General features: G+C 47.6%; 1 protein-coding gene across 2 annotated transcripts in view; it reads right to left on the bottom strand.

The window, feature by feature from the left end:
- The window catches only part of CFAP92 (cilia and flagella associated protein 92 (putative)), an 83771-nt gene that overhangs the window by 52471 nt on the left and 13095 nt on the right, over nt 1-18205 (bottom strand). The window contains exons 1-6 of one of the 2 annotated variants that reach the window (XM_032648372.1): nt 13690-13710; nt 13266-13525; nt 9237-9427; nt 8395-8599; nt 2439-2570; nt 1443-1518 (exon numbers count right to left, since the gene is read on the bottom strand). In XM_032648372.1, the coding sequence (XP_032504263.1) occupies nt 1443-1518; nt 2439-2570; nt 8395-8599; nt 9237-9427; nt 13266-13491 (830 nt within the window). In that variant the 5' untranslated portion in view covers nt 13492-13525; nt 13690-13710. Of the gene's footprint in view, nt 1-1442; nt 1519-2438; nt 2571-8394; nt 8600-9236; nt 9428-13265; nt 13526-13689; nt 13711-18205 lie in introns of those variants that run through there. The other variant, XM_032648373.1, reaches the window with a different exon arrangement.

Here is an 18205-nt window from a genome sequence, read left to right as displayed (position 1 = left end):
CAACAGTGAGAGGCCCGTGTACAGCAAAAAAAAAAAAACAAAAAACAAAAACACAGAAAGAGTTATGTACTACAGTGTTCATTGCAGCACTATTTACAATAGCCAGGACATGGAAGCAACCTAAGTGTCCATCGACAGATGAATGGATGAAGAGGATGTGGCACATATATACGATGGAATGTTACTCAGCCATAAAAAGAAACGAAACTGAGTTATTTGTAATGAGGTGGACGGACCTGGATTCTGTCATACAGAGTGAAGTGAGTCGGAAAGAGAAAAACAAATACCATATGCTAACATATATACGGAATCTAAAAAAAAAATGTTTATGAAGAACCTAGGGGCAGGACGGGAATAAAGACACAGACCTACTAGAGAATGGACTTGAGGACACAGAGAGGGGGAAGGGGAAGCTGGGACCAAGTGAGAGAGTGGCATGGACATATATACACTACCAAACGTAAAACAGATAGCTAGTGGGAAGCAGCCGCATAGCACAGGGAGATCAGCTCGGTGATTTCTGACCACCTAGAGGGGTGGCATAGGGAGGGTGGGAGGGAGGGAGACGCAAGAGGGAAGAGATATGGGGATATATGTATATGTATAACTGATTCACTTTGTTATAAAGCAGAAACTAAAACACCATTATAAAGCAATTATATTCCAATAAAGATGTTTTTATATATATATATATATATATATATATATATATATATATATATATATATATTCTGGGGGCGAGTCAATTCTCCCCAAATTAATCTGTAAATTCCTGCAAAAAAATTTTTTAATCAACACTTCAAAACATGTTCTGAGTCACGTTGCTGTACAGAAGAAATTAACACAACATTGTAAATCAACTATAATTCAATAAAATTTTTGAAAAAAGTGGCTTGTTCTCTGGTTCTTCCCATCCTATCCCGTCAAGCCACCAGCTGGGCCTCCATTCCCCCTGACTCCCCACAGCATCTGAGAAGCCTCCTTTGCTGGACCCTCATTAGGCTACAGGAGGCCCCAAGAGCAACCACACTTCCAACAGCAAAGGCTGTGGACTCAGTCATCTGAAGGTGGGGGTTGGGATCCTGGCCTTACCAACACTCTCAAGATGACCAAGAATTCTAGTTTTATAACTTTGTAAAAATCACGTAACCTCTCAGTCACTTTATGGAGAAAATGGAGATGGTGATAACACCCCACTGAGTGGTAACGCTGATGATTAAATGCGATACAGTAACGCACGCAAAAGCACGGGGCCCGATGCACAACACACGCTCAAAGGCACAGCATGCCTCTCTCCGTTCCGTTCATCTCAGCTGGACTGCGTGAGATCGAACATAACTGAAGTTACCAAGAATCGACATGACTCTGGGTGAGAATCTGTGGGGCAAGTACAAGAGGGGGTTCCACTCCCACACCCCAAAATAACACAGGGCCACCCTTACTGTACTGTGTCAAGATCTTCCATCCTGAGCAGCTCTTCATCGTCCTCGGTGGTCTTGGGAAGAGTTGCCTTTTCTGCTGGGTGAGAAGCCAGTAATGTTAGCCAGCGTCTCCAAACCTCCTGTTCTATACGAGTTCACTAAGGCACACGCAATGCCAGCCCCTGGGCAACAGTCCCCAAGCATTCAGTAAAAAGGTCTGTCAATAATACGTGAGTAATGAATGAATACACAGAATAACTATGGTTACTCTGGACAAATGGAGGCCAGAGAAGGCCTCTAGGTCCTTATCTAACCCCCCAGAGAACAAAAAAGAAGAAAAGTCTATCATCTGTTCAACCGTCCACTTCAGCACCGTAGAGAATACAGAAAACACCCCCCAAGATTCATAAGTTCCCACCAACAGGGAATAGCTAAGCACACTACAGTGCCGCCAGCAGAGGAAATGTTACAAAGTAACCACAGACGAAGTTTACGGAAAGTTCTTAAGGAAACAGGACGGTGCATGTGATGTAGTAATCTCAGAACAGAAAATTATGTGTCCAGAATAACCTCATCCATGTAAAAAAAAAAAAAAATCTTAGCACAAAAACAAGGGAGTTGCCATAACATGATAACCAAAATATTATGTTTGTCCCTGGAGACAAAACGATAGATTATTTTCCCTGCTTCTTGTATACTTTTGTAACATCTTACGGAAAATACCCAAACGAACTTTTTGGCCAAGCCAGCATATTCACTGAATATTCTAAAAAACAAACAAAAAAAGATGTACCTAACTTCTACGGCTAGGAAAGGTTTTTTTTTTTTTTTTTTGGTAAGTCACAAAAATGAAATGGCAAGAATCCACGATGAAAGAGTCGTGCAGGGAGAGCCGCACCCGCTTCGGAGGGTGAAGGGGCGCAGCACAGCCACCGCACGCGCGGGGCGGACGCCAGTGCACATGTGGCACTCCGGCTACGCCAACCAACCACCTTCCCTGCCGGGGTCTCCACTCACCATGTCCAGACCTTAAGCATTTTCTTGCTTTTTCTGGCTTCCCTGGTGTGTGGTCCTGATGCAGCTTCTCTTTGACGTGAATGCCCTTGTCAGACGATCTTCTCTGACTTAAAACCAAATGTTTCACCTCCTCTAGAATGCAGGAGAAGAAAGCATCATGGACTCAATCAGAAATACACACTGGGGCCTCCCTGGTGGCGCAGTGGTTGAGAGTCGGCCTGCCGATGCAGGGGACACGGGTTTGTGCCCCGGCCCGGGAAGATCCCACATGCCGTGGAGCGGCTGGGCCCGTGAGCCACGGCCACTGAGCCTGCGCGTCCGTAGCCTGGGCTCCGCAGCGGGAGAGGCCACAGCAGTGAGAGGCCCGCGTACCGCAAAAAAAAAAAAAAAAAAAAAAAAAGCCATTTCAGAAATACACACTGATACCCATGCTGTGACAATCACTCTCCCGGTGCTGGACCGATAAGGGAGGCAAGGCCGCTGCCCTCCTGGAGCTGCTGCCTGGGGAGCTGCTTCAAAACACCAGGAAATGCAAACCTCAACTGGCAACCGGCTTCTCCCAAACTAGGTCACTATGCACTCGGTATCTGTTGTTGCACTTGACGCTCACGCTGCACTCTAAGAAAGGCATCACCACCGCCCCGTTTTATTGACGATTAAGTCACTCTCCTGTGATCAGAGAGCTGATCCTTTACCAAAGTGAGGACAATCCCCAGAGAAGGCGACACCCCTCCGGGTCTTTCACGTCTATCAGTGTGGGGCTTTGCACGCACACAGCAGCAGCCAACCCGTGTGGAAGGAAGAACGAGCAGAGGGAAGGAGCGAACGAATGGCAGTAACGGATGCTGAAGGAAGATGTGGAGAGAAAAGAGATGTGACTGGATGCAGCGCTGAAGGATGCATAACAATTTGTGGAGCAAGAGATGAGGCTAAGAGCCCCTGATGCCCGAAGGCAAGCCCTACGATGGGGAAAAGCCTAGTGTTTTCAGGGACCAGGGCTGGAGCAGGCGTGAAGGGGACAGCAGCGATGAGAAAGGAGGCCTGGGGAGCAAGGTTGACGATGGCTTAGAGGCTGGACTCAGATGTCAGGCTTGGTTCCCGAAGGCACTGGGCAGCCATGAAAAGCTGCGGAGCAGTGAAGTGCGAGGGTCTGAGGGGTGATACAGGAAGGTCAGGGAGCAATGCAGGAGGGATGAGACAAACATGAACGTGGGTGCAGAGAGAAGAGGCAGCTGAAGGCTAGAGAACTCCAGAGAGCGACACACAGGCAGTGACACCAAGGAGGTGCTGGGTGGGGCGTGGCCAAGAGTTGAGGGCATAGCGGGAGTCAGCCATGACCTGGGGGGCTTCAGACGGTCTTTGTCCGACAGTACTGAGAAACCAAGGGGCAGAGCAGATTTAAGTGAAGAAAATGCTAACTCTTGTTGGGATGCTCCATTCAAGACCAGGAGGCTGAAAGCTGCCAAGTTCTCACAGGTGATGAACTTCGCATTCCCTTGGCCTCTTGTGTCTCTGCTCCCAGGAAACAGGAGTTTCAAGAACAACTTCTCGGGCTTCCCTGGTAGCACAGTGGTTGAGAATCCGCCTGCCAACACAGGGGACACGGGTTTGAGAACTGGTCCGGGAAGATCCCACGTGCCACGGAGCAACTAAGCCCGTGCACCACAATTACTGAGCCTGCGCTCTAGAGCCCACGTGCCACAACTACCGAGCCCGCATGCCACAACTACTGAGCCCACACACCTCGAGCCCATGCTCTGCAACAAGAGAAGCCACCACAATGAGAAGCCCACGCACCGCAACAAAGAGCCGCCGCAGCTAGAGAAAGCCCACGTGCAGCAACGAAGACCCAATGCAGCCAAAAACAAATAAATTTAATAAATTAAAAAAAAAGAAGATAACTTCTTCATCAACAATGAACTATCAGATAGGGAATGTAAACAACAATCCCTTTTAAACTCACACCCCCAAAAATAAAATATTTAGGAATAAATCTGACTAAGGAGGTAAAAGACTTATACACTGAGGACTATAAAACATTAATAAAGGAGACTGAAGAGGATTCAAAGAAATGGAAAGATATCCCATGCTCTTGGGTTGGAAGAATTAATAGTGTTAAAATGGCCATACTATCCAAAGCAATCTACAGATTTAATGTGATCCCCGTCCAACTACCCATGACCTTTTTCACAGAACTAGAACAAATAATCCTAAAATTCATGTGGGACCATAAAAGACCCAGAATTGCCAAAGCAATCCTGAAGAAAAAGAACAAAGCAGGAGGCATAGCCCTCCCAGACTTCAGGTGATACTACAAGGCTACAGGAATCAAAACAGTGCGGTACTGGCACAAAAACAGACATATGGATCCGTGGAACAGAACAGACAGCCCAGAAATAAACCCATACCCCTATGGTCAATTAATCTTCAACAAAGGAGGCAAGAATAGACAATGGGAAAAATACAGTCTCTTGAGCAAGTGGTGATGGGAAAGTTGGACAGCTGCATGCAAATCAATGAAGTTAGAACACACCCTCACACCACACACAAAAATAAACTCAACATGGCTTAAAGACGTAAACAGAAGACATGACACCGTTAAACTCCTAGAAGAGATCATAGGCAAGACATTCTCTGATATAAATCGTACCAATGTTTTCTTAGGTCAGTCTCTCAAAGCAATAGAAATAAAAACAAAAATAAACAAATGAGACCTAATCAAACTTATAAGCTTTTGCACAGCAAAGGAAACCATACATAAAACGAAAAGACAACCTACAGAATGGGGGAAAACATCTGGAAATGATGCAACCATCAAGGGCTTAATTTCTAAAGTATACAAACAGCTCATACAATTCAATAACAACAACAAAAAAAACCCAATCCAAAATGGGCAGAAGACCTAAATAGACATTTCTCCGAAGAAGACATAAAGATGGCCAATAGGCAAATGAAAAGATGCCCAATACTGCTAATTATTAGAGAAATGCAAATCAAAACTTCAGCGAGGTACCACCTCACATTGGTCAGAATGGATGGACACCATTAAAATGTCTTACAGATAACAAATGCTGGAGAGGATGTGGAGAAAAGAGAACCCTCATACACTGTTGGTGGGAGCCACTATGGAGAACAGTATGGAGGTTCCTCAGAAAACTAAAAATAGAATTACCATACAATCCAGCAATCCCACTCCTGGGCATATATCCAGACAAAACTATAATTCAAAAAGATACAGGCATCCCTATGTTCATAGCAGCACTATTCACAATAGCCAAGACATGGAAACGACCTAAATGTCCATCAACGGATGAATGGATAAAGATGTGGTACCGTGAGGACATGCGGAGGGGGAAGGGTAAATTGGGATGAAGTAAGAGGGTAGCATTGACATATATACACTACCAAATGTAAAATAGCTAGTGGGAAGCAGTTGCATAGCACAGGGAGATCGGCTCAGTGCTCTGTGACCACCTAGAGGGGTGGGATAGAGAGGGTGGGAGGGAGGCTCAAGAGGGAGGGGATACGGGGCTATATGTATACATACAGCTGATTCACGTTGTTATACAGCAGAAACTAACACGACATTGTAAAGCAATTATACGCCAATAAAGATGTTAAAAAAATGATGTGGTACATATATACAATGGAATCTTACTCAGCCATAAAAAAATGAAATAATGCCATTTGCAGCAACATGGATGCAACTAGAGATTATCACACTAAGTGAAGTAAGTCAGCAAGAGAACGACAAATGCCGTACGATGTCACTTATATGTGGAATCTAAAATATGACACAAATGAACCTGTCTATGAAACAGAAACAGACTCACAGACACAGAGGACAGACTGGTGGTTGCCAAGGGGCAGACGGTTGGGGGAGGGATGGAGTGGGAGGTTGGGGTTAGCAGATGTAAGCTATTATATATAGAATGGATAACAACAAGGCCCTACTGTAGAGCACAGGGAACTATATTCAATATCCTATGATAAACCATAATGGAAAAGAATATTTTTAAAAAGAATGTGTACACAAATAACTGAATCACTTTAGTGTACAGCGGTAAACATTGTAAATCAACTATACTTCAATTAAAAAATACTGATTAAAAAAAGCTCCTCCAAAATAAAACAAAATGATAACTTCTTAAGTGGAAAAAGGCAGGACTTAAGACAATATGTACACCGCATCCGTCTTTGTTAAAATTTTGTACCCATTTGTAAAACGCACAGGAAAATGTTAGCAATGGCTACCTCTGCTCAGACATCATATGATTTTAATTTTTTCTCTCTTTGGCTAATCTACTTCTAAATTGTTTTGCAAAGTGAACACGCACTGACATTTTTAACGGAAAAAAATTAGTTAAGAGGCAGTGATGCCAGGCGTGGGACAGGGTTCGAGGAGGAGCAGTGGCCCCAAGGACGCTCACAGCAAAAGGCCCATGGGCCCTCACTGAAGGGCCCGTGACACCCGTCCTCCTCCCTTTTCCGGCCGGCTGATTCCATTTACCCTTCCAAACTTGTCTCCATGGCCCCTTCTCCAGGAAGTCCTCCTGGTACACCCACCCTGGCACCTCTGCTCCAGGGTAAGCCCACTGCCAGGCAGATGTTTACCAGAAATTTGGGCTCGGCAGCTCCGGAGCAGGCCCTGGAACCTGCATTGAGGCTGCACTCCAAGTGCGTCCAATGCGGGTGGTTTAGAGCCCACGCTCTGAGGACATGGGTCTTTCCTTTGGTCCAAGTGAGAAAAGAGAACGTGAATCCCATTTTCTCACCCAGGACTAGTAGTTTAGAGGCAAATCAGTGATTTTCGGCCAGGGGCAATTCTGCACCTGCAGACAATGTCTGAAGAAATTTCTAGTTGTCACAGCTGGGAGGCTAGTCCTGGCGTGTAGTGGGTAGAGGTCAGGGATGCTGCGAACAGCCCTCCAGTGCCCAGGACGGTCCCTGCAACAAGGAACAATCCAACCCAAGATGCCCACACTGCCGAGGCTAAGAAACCCGGGATAGCAATGAAAGATTAAAACTCGGAAGCCCCAAGCCCCCAAGGTCAGGAAGGCTCTTTGAGGAGCGCAGGCTGGAAACCGGAGAAAAAACTTTCCAGTCACACAAAACTGGGTTCTGATTCTGGCGCTGCCTCTCGCTACAAGCAAGTCCAGGCCTACTTTGCTCATGGAAAGTGGGGAGGGCTGTACTTGTCTGGAAGCCGCGATCAGCAGCCGTAACAGCACCTCATTCCACCCATTCTCTGGAGCGCGTCGACTTTACCTTCTAATATCTCTGAAAACTGGGATGTATCTTACAAGAATGCCGCTGCATATTTTAAGTGGAAGCATTTTATTATAGTTTTAAAATTCCCTCTACACAAAGCAATCCTCCTTATTGCGGGGGGAGGGGGGCGCGCTCCCACCACCCTGCCCCCAGGCATCTGGCCAGACGAAGTAGGTGCCCAAGGTCACCATTAGCTCGGGATGGAGACAGGGTTCAATTCCGCTGCGGGACTTCAACCTAGGCCTCTCCCCTTTGAGGGGAGTTCGAAAGGAGACTTGCTGGCACTGATACAATAATCTTTACACGAGGAAGAGTCTGAAGGGCCTAATGGAAACAGGGCTGTGGGACTTTTGAGTTTTCTGTTTCGTTTCTCGATAGCCTCTAACTTTTTTGTTCAGGGAGCACACCAGACTCATCCCGGGACACAGGCCGGTGGCGGGTGCCCGCCTCAGCACTGCCCAGAGTGGTGGCTGACGGGCGGCACACAGACTTGGGGCGCCCTTCCCGTCGCTGCACATGCCCTGGAGAGAGGGGGGTGTCACTGCGCTGACAGAAACCAGCGTGGGCCCCAGGAAAACCAGGTGCACCAAACGAGGAGATGCTGGCTGGCTTTTCTGCTGTTACCAGTGAGAAGCCACATGCCTGCGGAAACATTTCAAATCAAACATGAATGCCACGAACTTACCAAAAGATCCTGCATCTTCCAGAAACCCAGAAGGCTTTAATTGATAATTCTTGGCTTTTTTCGAAACCTTGTCCTTGGTGTCCCAGAGCCTCAAGGTGATTTTGTGAAAATTTATTTTCTTTAGTAACTCCTTTGTCATGTTGATGTTAAAACTTTGGGTCCACGACACCCAGACCTTGTCCCCTTCTTGCCATGGCCTGATGGTCTGTGTAAAAGGACAACAAGAGACTCTCAGCATTGAAAGCTCAGAGGCCAGGATCTGACGGCTGCCACGATGTGGCAGGCCCTGCCTTCCACTTGTCTGTCTGTGCATCCCACTCCCTCCTGGCTCCCAACTCACATAGGGAGTCAGGAAATGGGTGCCGCAGACAGGGGCCCGCACGCCTCTGGGTTGCTCGGAAAAATAAAGTAAAAGCAATTCCCTGCAAAGAGTGTCCCTCCCAGGGACTCCCCATCCTGACCCAGAGCCCTGCCCCAGGCGGGAGTGTGCGTGTGTGTGCGGGTGGCGGGTGTGCACACACACGTACTCATGTGTACACACAGAAAGAAATAACAAGAGCTGCCAAAACTTTTGAAACACCAAAGAAATTATTAGGTAAAAATACCTTCAGAGAAAATCACAGAGTTGCTATCAATATTATTAGGTTCGTGCAGATTCCCATTCAGTAGGCCTAGAGTGGCGACCAAGATCCTACATTTCTAGCAAGTTCCAGGGGAAGTGAGCATCCTTTGTGGCTCTTGCTATTTCTTGTGGGTATCAGACTATATGCAAGGCCACACACACAAACACACACACACACACACACACACACACACACACACACACACACACACATATTCACCTTTATTCCTGAATCCAGGAACACTTTGGCCAAGGCTGGAAACACCACCACATCGACCTTTTTAGGCTCCCCATCATCAGGCAGGAGGAAGTACTCGATGTGGTAGTAATGGCGAACCTTTGCAATAGGTTTGTCCATTTTAGGGTGTCTCCTGTATTTTTCAACCAAACTTGAACATTTTCCTTTGTGACCTAGAAGATACAGATGTAATGAGACTTGTTCTAACCTCACTTGGGAAAGCAGAGCCGTCTCCACGATTCCCCAGAACGAAGAAGTGCCCAAGGCTGGAGGAGGTGCCGTGTGCAGACTCCCCACTGCCACCCGCTTGGAGTTAAGATGTATGTCCGGTCCTCGCAGCCACCAGAGGAGCAGCCCCAGGGCTGGAAGCCAGTGTGCGGAATTATAGCACGTGACTCCGAGGTGAGCATCTCCTTAAAGTTTTTTACTGTAGGCACCTACCTGCCTGCCCCTAGTCTTGACAGTAAGAGGCAGGTTAAAAAAAAAACAAAAAAACCCCACCAATACAGGATAGGATAAATTAGACACATACGATGGAATACTATATAGGTGTTTAAAACAAACGACAACAAAGTAAAACCAGGTCTGCTCATATCCTGTAAGATATCTAAGAGGTGCCATCAAATTTTTAAAGAGCAAGTTGTAGAACAGGATACATAGGACCTCATTTCTCTTAAGTAAACAACTTACATAAACATTCATAAATAAATTCATAACTATTTAGGTATTGAAGGAAAAAACATTGAAGCTAGAATTTTATATCCAGCCAAAGACAGATCCTTCGAAGGTACTGGCGCCATAAAAATACTCTCAGGCTCATAAGTTGAGCTGCACAGCAATCTATTTTGTAAACGCCTTTGGAATAAGTGCCCAACTAAGAAAAACAAATCTAGGAGATGCTGCAAGAGACGTGACGATTAAAGGCAATCAAATAAGCACCAGTTTTCTTTTGGGTGGTATTTGCAGATGTCCTTTTCCAGGTTCTTTTGCTTGATATCAACCGACCAAAGATAAAAAGCACCATTATGGAGAGAGGAGGTCACACACAATGACCAAAAATTCAATTCACCAAGAAGATAGGTCAATTCTAAAACATGGTATACACCTAACCAAATAGCCTCCAAAATATCTGAAGCAACCATCAACAGAACTACAAGGAGAAGTTGAAATTAATCATCGTGGGGAGATATTTCAGGCAGAACAACAAAAAAAGTCATATCAAAAAATGGAGTACTTCTTGATAGATCTAGGAATACACCTACCGAAGAAGGCAAAAGACCTGTACTCCAAAAACTGTAAGACACTGATGAAAGAAATCAAAGAAGACACAAACATATGGAAAGATACACCACATGTTCTTGGATTGGAAGAGTCAATAGTGTTAAAATGACCATAATATCTAAGGCAATCTACGGATTCAACACAATCCCTATCAAACCGTCAAAGGCATTTTTCACAGAACGAGAACAAAAATTTTTTAAATTTGTATGGAAACACAAAAGACCCTGAAATCTTGAGAAAGAACGGAGCTGGAGGAATCATGCTCCCTGACTTCAGACTATACAACAAAGCTACAGTGATCAAAACAGTATGGTAGGGCTTCCCTGGTGGCACAGTGGTTGAGAGTCTGCCTGCCGATGCAGGAGACATGGGTTTGTGCCCTGGTCCGGGAAGATCCCACGTGCCACGGAGCGGCTGGGCCCGTGAGCCATGGCCGCTGAGCCTGCGCGTCCGGAGCCTGTGCTCCGCAACGGGACAGGCCACAACAGTGAGAGGCCCGCGTACCACAAAACAAAAACAAAAACAAAAACAGTACGGTACTGGCACAAAAGCAGACACAGAGATTAACGGAACAGGATAGAAAGCCCAGAAACAAACCCACGCATTTATGGTCAATTAATCTATGACAAAGGAGGCAAGAATATACATTGGAGATAAGACAGTCTCTTCAATAAGTGGTAAGTGGTGCTGGAAAAACTGGACAGCTACGTGTAAAAGAATGAAATTAGAACATTCTCTAACACCATACACAAAAACAAACTCAAAGTGGATTAAAGAGCTACACGTAAGACAGGATACTATAAAACTCCTAGAGGAAAACATAGGCAGAACACTCTTTGACATAAATTGCAGCAGTATGTTTTTGGATCCGTCTTCTACAGTGATGGAAATATAAACAAATGGGACCTAATTCAACTTAAAAGCTTTCACACAGCAAATGAAACCATAAACAAAATCAAAAGATAACCTAAGGTCTGAGAGCAAATATTTGCAAATGATGCTACCAACAAGGGATTCGTTTCCAAAATTTACAAACAGCTCATGCAGCTCAATATCAAAAAAACAAACAACGCAATGAAAAAATGGGCAGAAGACATAAGTAGACGTTTCTCCAAGAAGACATATAGTTGGCCAACAAGCACAGGAAAAGTTGCTCAATGTCACTCATTATTAGAGAAATGAAAAATCGAAACTACAATGAGCCCTCACCTCACACCAGTCAGGATGGCCATCATTAAAAGTCCACAAACAGTAAATGCTGGAGAGGGTGTGGAGAAAAAGGAACCCTCCTACACTGTTGGTGGGAATGTAAATTGGTGCAGCCACTGTGGAGAACAGTATGGAGGTTCATTAAACAACTAAAAATAGAGTTACCATATGATCCTGCAATCCCACTCCTGGGCATAGATCTTCAGAAAACTGTAATTCAAAAAGATACATGCACCTCAGTGTTCACAGCAGCACTGTTTACAATAGCCAGGACATGGAAGCAACCTAAATGTCCATCGACAGAAGAACGGATAAAGAAGATGTGGTACATATACACAATGGAATATTACTCAGCCATGAAAAGAATGACATCATGCCATTTGCAGAAACGTGGATGGGCCTAGAGATTATCATACTAAGTGAAGTCAGTCAGACAAAAACAAATATTATATATCACTTAGATGCAGAACCTAAAAAAAGGAAACAAATGAACTTATTTACAAAACAGAAATAGACTCACAGACATAGAAAACAAACTTAATGGTTACCAAAAGGGATAGTAGGGGAGGGGAGATAAATTAGGAGGTTGGGATTAACATACACACACCACTATATATAAAATAGATAAACAACAAAGACCTACTGTATAGCACAGGGAGCTATACTCCATATCTTGTAATAACCTACAATGGAAAAGAATCTGAAAAAGAACATATATGACTGAATCACTTTGCTGTACACTTGAAACTAAGACAACATTGTGAATTAACTATATTTCAATTAAAAAGCTGATATAAAAAAAGATAGTCCACCTTAAAAAAAAAGTGGAGTACTTTTCTCTGCCCTTAATCTTGGGATTCAACCATGTGCCTTGCTTTGGCCAATAAAATGCCTGCAGGTGGGAGGTGTCCAAAGACCTGAAGAGTGCTGGGGTGACTGGGCTTGCCCTCTTTTGTGCCCTGCCTTTCCATGACAGGAATGAGTCTGGGTTGCCCACACATCCGAGAGGAGGATGACAGAGACAGAAGCAGGGCAGAGCTACTGCAGGAAGCCCAGCCTAGATCAGCTGGCCTGCTCACCCAGGACAGGGATTTCTGTTTGAAGCCAATGAAATGGGGAGTTGTTTGTATTTGTTACACAGCGGTTTTGGGCAGTAGCTGATTACCTTTGCACTCAGAGATTTTGATCCAATAATCTGAGAGTCTGTATTTAAACAAGGAATTAGATGATGCACACCAGCTTATGGGGGGAAAAAAAGGCCTTAACCTCTCCGTCACTTCTTTATTTTCAAAAAGCAGAAATAACATCACCTGCTTCTTGGGGTTTTGAGAGGACTGAGTCTGTGAAGCCCATAAACTGTTCCTTGCCTGGACCACAGTGGGCCCTAAAGTGGCAGTTCCTTTCCGGACCTCTGCTCCTGTCACTGGCCACCCTACTTAGGGAGCCAGCAGAGGGAGCACAGGCGCCCTACACTCCTGGGAGAAGGTCACTGGTACACTCCCTCTCTGCTGTCACACTTACCCGCGGTCACTGGGAAGGCCAGAGAGATGATGAACTTGCAGGGGACGACGTGGGGCACGTCCGAGTCGAAGGTGCTGGCAGGCCCTTCTGAGGACTCGCCGCTGCATTGGTGGCCGGTGGCCGACTCCTGGGCCCAGGCCCTAACCTTCAGGTTCTCCTCCACTTCACACTCGCTCACGGACTGGTAAAAGCTGCCCATGGAGGACACGGCCCCCGACAGCCACATGCGGCAGGGCGGCCCCCGTGGCCGGCACTCCCGGCTGCAAGGAAATAAAGGCACGGCCGTCACCACCACTGTTCCCAGGAGGGAAGCCCTGCCTGCCCCCTCCTCCCCGCGCCGTGCCTTGTCCTGTTCCGGGCTGACCAGCCAAGGCCTCAGACACTGCCTGGCATGCAGCGGACACTCAACAGAGATTAGATGAACCTCAGAGAATGGTGCCGTCGGTAATCGTGATAATCAGCAAAGCCAGTGTCTCCAAATTGAGTCCCGTCCTCCCGGCCCCAGCTGTTCCTCCTTCCACGATCAAAGTTAATCATTCAGCACGCCTGGAATGCCTGCTCCAGGTGAGTGCAATTCCCCAAGAACCACAGGGAGGGGTGGGGGGTGAGGGCCTCGGGTGAGCTGTGCCAAAGCACAATATGACCTTGGTTTGGGGGGCAGCACGCGCAAGAGCCTGCTGAGGCCAAGGAGGGCGAGGACCCCGAGGCAAGACCCGACCGAGCACTGAGTACTGGGCTCCGGGCACAAGCGCCCTCCATGGACGCCGCACACCAGCAAACGCTAAGAAGGGGCTGCGCAGCTGGAGCGGGGGCCGGGGCGGATGGGGGGGGGGGGGGGTACCTGCGGCACCTGTGAGCGGACGCGCTGGGCAGCCGCGTGGGCTCAGACGACGGCGTCGGTCAGCTCGCACAGCAGCTGCACAGCCTCCTCACCGAGGAGGCTCAGAGGACCTGGTGCGTCCACCCGGGCAGGGAGGCCCGCAGGAGCCGCCTCGGCGCTCTGTTTGGCGGTTGCTAGGAGACGCACGTGGCCACAGCCCCGGGGCGGGGCTCCTCTCCTGGGGGCGGGGCTCCCCGCCTCAGTCGCTGGTCCCAGGCCAGGTGCCCAGACAAGGTCCAGCAGAGAGTTGTATACAAATGCAGAACCAGCTGCCTTTATGCCTTCAGTTATTCGCTTATCCACTCAGTCCTTTTTTTTTTTTGGATGTGGACCATTTTTTAAGTCTTTATTGAATGTTTTACAATATTGCTTTTTATGTTTGGGTTTTTTGTGGTTTTTTTGGCCGTGAGGCGTGTGCCATCACAGCTCCCCGACCAGGGATCGAACCCACACCCCCTGCATTGGAAGGCGAAGTCTTAACCACTGGACCGCCAGGGAAGCCCCCATTCAGTCTTTCAGGAATTCCTGCTCTGAACGTGAGCACCTATTATGCGCCTGAGCCTTACCTGCAGTACAGGGGAGAGGCATTGCCGGCTCCCCACTACAGCTCCATCAGCGGCCCCCTACCGTTCTTTGATGAAGGCAAAGGAAGCACCGGGCTCTGCAAACTCAGATGACCCGACCCCACCCCACCCCCCATCCTCTCTGGCACAGACTCTCTGCTTCTGTCACTGATGTCCTTCAAACATCATGAGAATTCTTTTCAGTCATCATAAGCCCCAAACTCAGCGATGAGGAAACCGAGGCTTAGAGAGGTGAAGCGATTTGCCTGAGGTCACACAGGTATATGGCAGCACCGGATTGAAAGCCAGACTATCTGACGGACACCCTGCCCCCCCACCCCCAGATGAGAGACCCCTAGCTGCTGCTCCCGATGTAGAAGACCACAGACCACCAAAGGGGCTGCGGCGGAGGGACACATCGCAGAAGCGACTGCCCGGAGGGGTTGGGGCAGGCTTCACGGAAGAGGTGACAAAAGCCAAACTGTGGGGTCTGCCGGGCGAGGAAAGCAAGGGGAGGCATTCCAGGCAGAGGACACAGCATACGCAAAGGCCAAGCGGAGTGAAAACGTGTGGCAAGTTCAGGGAAGGGATGATGAGGCTGGAGTGGCGCACGGGGGCCCCGGTACCAAGCCCCTGGGCAGTAGTTTGTTCAAGCGAATGGGTGCGGAATCTCCACACACACTTCGCTGTCGCAGAAACTGAGGCTCTGAGATGAGACACAACCTACCCACGGCCAAAGAGCAAAACTGTGGGCGCAAGCACCCTCCCTCCTAGTGCCCACCTCCCTAGGCCGTCCCCAGGGGCTGGGGACAGTAGTCCAGTATTCCAGAATACTTCCCACTGACGGGGGCCCTCCGACATTCCTCAGGTTCGATCAGTCTAAAGAACTGAACCTTAAGAACAGCTGGGAGGGGAAGTCACCAAATGGCAGTGAGGTCCCCTGGGGAGAAGGACTCAAGTTTCCCCACTGAGTGCCATGACACCCTGTCCAACAGCCTGCAGACTACCGTCCATAAGCAAGGAAGTACTAAAAAGACACACCCAGGGTTGCAAGGGGAAAAGGCTACTAGGATGCACCAGCTCCCAAAAGGCCCCATTAACAAGAGCCGGTCAGTGACACCACCCTCCCTGGGACAGACAGCAGGCCTCCTGCCCGTCAGGTGCCACCTGCTGCCTGAGGCTGGTTTTGCTCCAAAGGGTCCTCGATCACCCTGTTACCAAGGGCAGCAGCCAATCTCCCCAGCATCTCCCGTGGGGCGGCCCTGAACTCAGGCTTGAGAGGTCTTAGACCAAAGAGCCTTGGTCCTGGATGTGCATGAGAATCACCCGGGATCATGTCAAATCTTCGACCCTGAGGCTTCACTCCAGACCTGTGGAATTGATTCTCCAGAGGTGGGGCTTAGGAACCGGTGATGGATCGTATTTTCCAAACACCTCAGTAGATTCCCTCCCACCCTCTCTTCTTACAGTGTGATGTCAACACTCTTCACATCCCGTGGTGGGTCTAGTCCCATCCCGCTTGAACCCAGACAGAACTTTTGGACCACCTCAGCCAACAGAGTAGGGTGGAAGTGACACTCGGTGACATCTGAAGCCAGGTCATACGAATTCCACGTGCTTCTGCCTTGTTCTTTGGGGCGCTCACTCTAGGAACCCAGCACCATGTTGTGAGGAGGCCCAAGCAGCCTCGTGGAAAGGCCACGTGTAGATGCTCTGGCCAACAGCCGGCAGGGTTCCCGGCCAACTGCCAGCCTCACTGCCCAAAATGTGAGAGCCAGACCTCGGGTGATTCCAGCCCCCAGCCTTTAAGTCACCTGGCTGACACCATGTGTAGCAGAAACCAGCTGTCCCCATCAAGCCCTCTGCAAATTGCAGATTTATCAGTAAAGTAAGTTACTGCTGTCCTAACCCAGTAAATTTGGGGATGATTCGTTGTGCAATAATAAATAACTGGAACAGAACGCTTGTTTGTTAAAGTCACCTCCACCAAGATCCCATTGCATAGCCAAGATTTGGAATCACTTCCCTGAGGGAGGTAGTGTCCAGGTCAAGAGCCGGGGCATCATGGGATGGAATGAAGGCAAAGGTGTGCCACCTGAGACTCAGGCACGAGGGGCAGGTCTACAACCTCCTCTCAGCGAAGACGGCTTCAGGGCGGGCAAAGTCAGAATAGGACAGGAGGAAGGGCAAAGTCACATTGCAAAGGGGCACCCCGTGGAGCGCAGCCATCTGAGGGCGGTCTGTCCCTGCTCCTTCTTCCTCCAGGGCAGTGGAGCGCCAAAGCTCCCACGGCACCCAGAGAGCTTCTGAAGTGATTGCAAGACTCTGGCAGCTGGAAGCATACACCCATCTTCTTCTTGCCATCCCTCTCCTAAGCAAAGCACCCCCGCCACCTTATAACAACTTTACTGAGGTGTATTTTATATCATACGGCGCACCCATTTCAAGTGTATAATTCAATGATTTTTAGTAACTTCTCCAAGTGGTGAAATCATCACCATAAATAAGTTTTAGAACATTTTCATCTCCCTAATAAGATCCTTCGTGCACAAGTTTCACCCAAAAGTACTATAATTAATTAAAATTAACCTCTGTTCCCACCCCAAGCTCTAGACAACCATTAATCTACTTTCTGTCTCTAAAAAGGTGCCTTTTTCGGAACATTTCCTATAAATGGAGCCATAAATCCATTTTGTCTATCCAGCCATCAGTTCATGGACATTAAGGTTGGACATTTAGACATTTATGAAGACGCTGCTGAGGACATTCACGTGAGGGTCTCTGTGTGGACAGATGTTTTCGTTTCTCTTGAGTAGAGGCATCTAGCAGTGGGAGAGCTGGGTCACGTAGTATGCTACACGTATGGATCAGGCTTTATGCTTATCATTTACTGACAAACTGTTCTCCAACGTGGCTGCACCATTTCACATTCCCACCAGCAACGTGTGAGGGTTCCTATTTCTCGACATCCTCAAAAACATTTATTGTCCGTCAGTTATTATCGCCATTCTCGTGAGGGCGGAATAGTCTCTCACTGAGGTTCTGCTTTGTATTTCCCTAATACCTAACGGTACTGGGATCCTTTCTCGTGCTTATTGGCCAACCATATATATTCTTCTGGGAAATGTCTGTCCCTGTCTTTCACCCATTTTTCGATTGGGTTGTTTGTCTTCTTCTCATTGAGCTGTTGGAGTTCTTTGTCAATTCTGAATACAAGGCCCCTACTGGGCATGTGTTTTGTCAAGATTTTCTCCCAGTTGCCTGCCTGTCCCGTCATTTCTTAATGGCGTCTTTATCACTGCGCTTTGAAGTGCAAAAGTTCTGAATTTTGATGAGATCCAATGTACCGATTTTTTTTCTTTTTTTTGGACCATGTGTTTGGTGTTGTATCTAAGAAATCTTTGCCTAACCCAGAGAAGTCAAACTTGGCGTCTGAACACTAAGCAAATCCACTAACCAAGACTCCTAAAAATGTAAAAGCTTTGACACTAAAGCCG

Source organism: Phocoena sinus, chromosome 11 (genome assembly GCF_008692025.1).
Source record: "Phocoena sinus isolate mPhoSin1 chromosome 11, mPhoSin1.pri, whole genome shotgun sequence".
Classification (NCBI taxonomy): domain Eukaryota; kingdom Metazoa; phylum Chordata; class Mammalia; order Artiodactyla; family Phocoenidae; genus Phocoena; species Phocoena sinus.
Note: the sequence above shows the minus strand (reverse complement) of the source record. Positions and strands in the feature narration are given on the sequence as shown.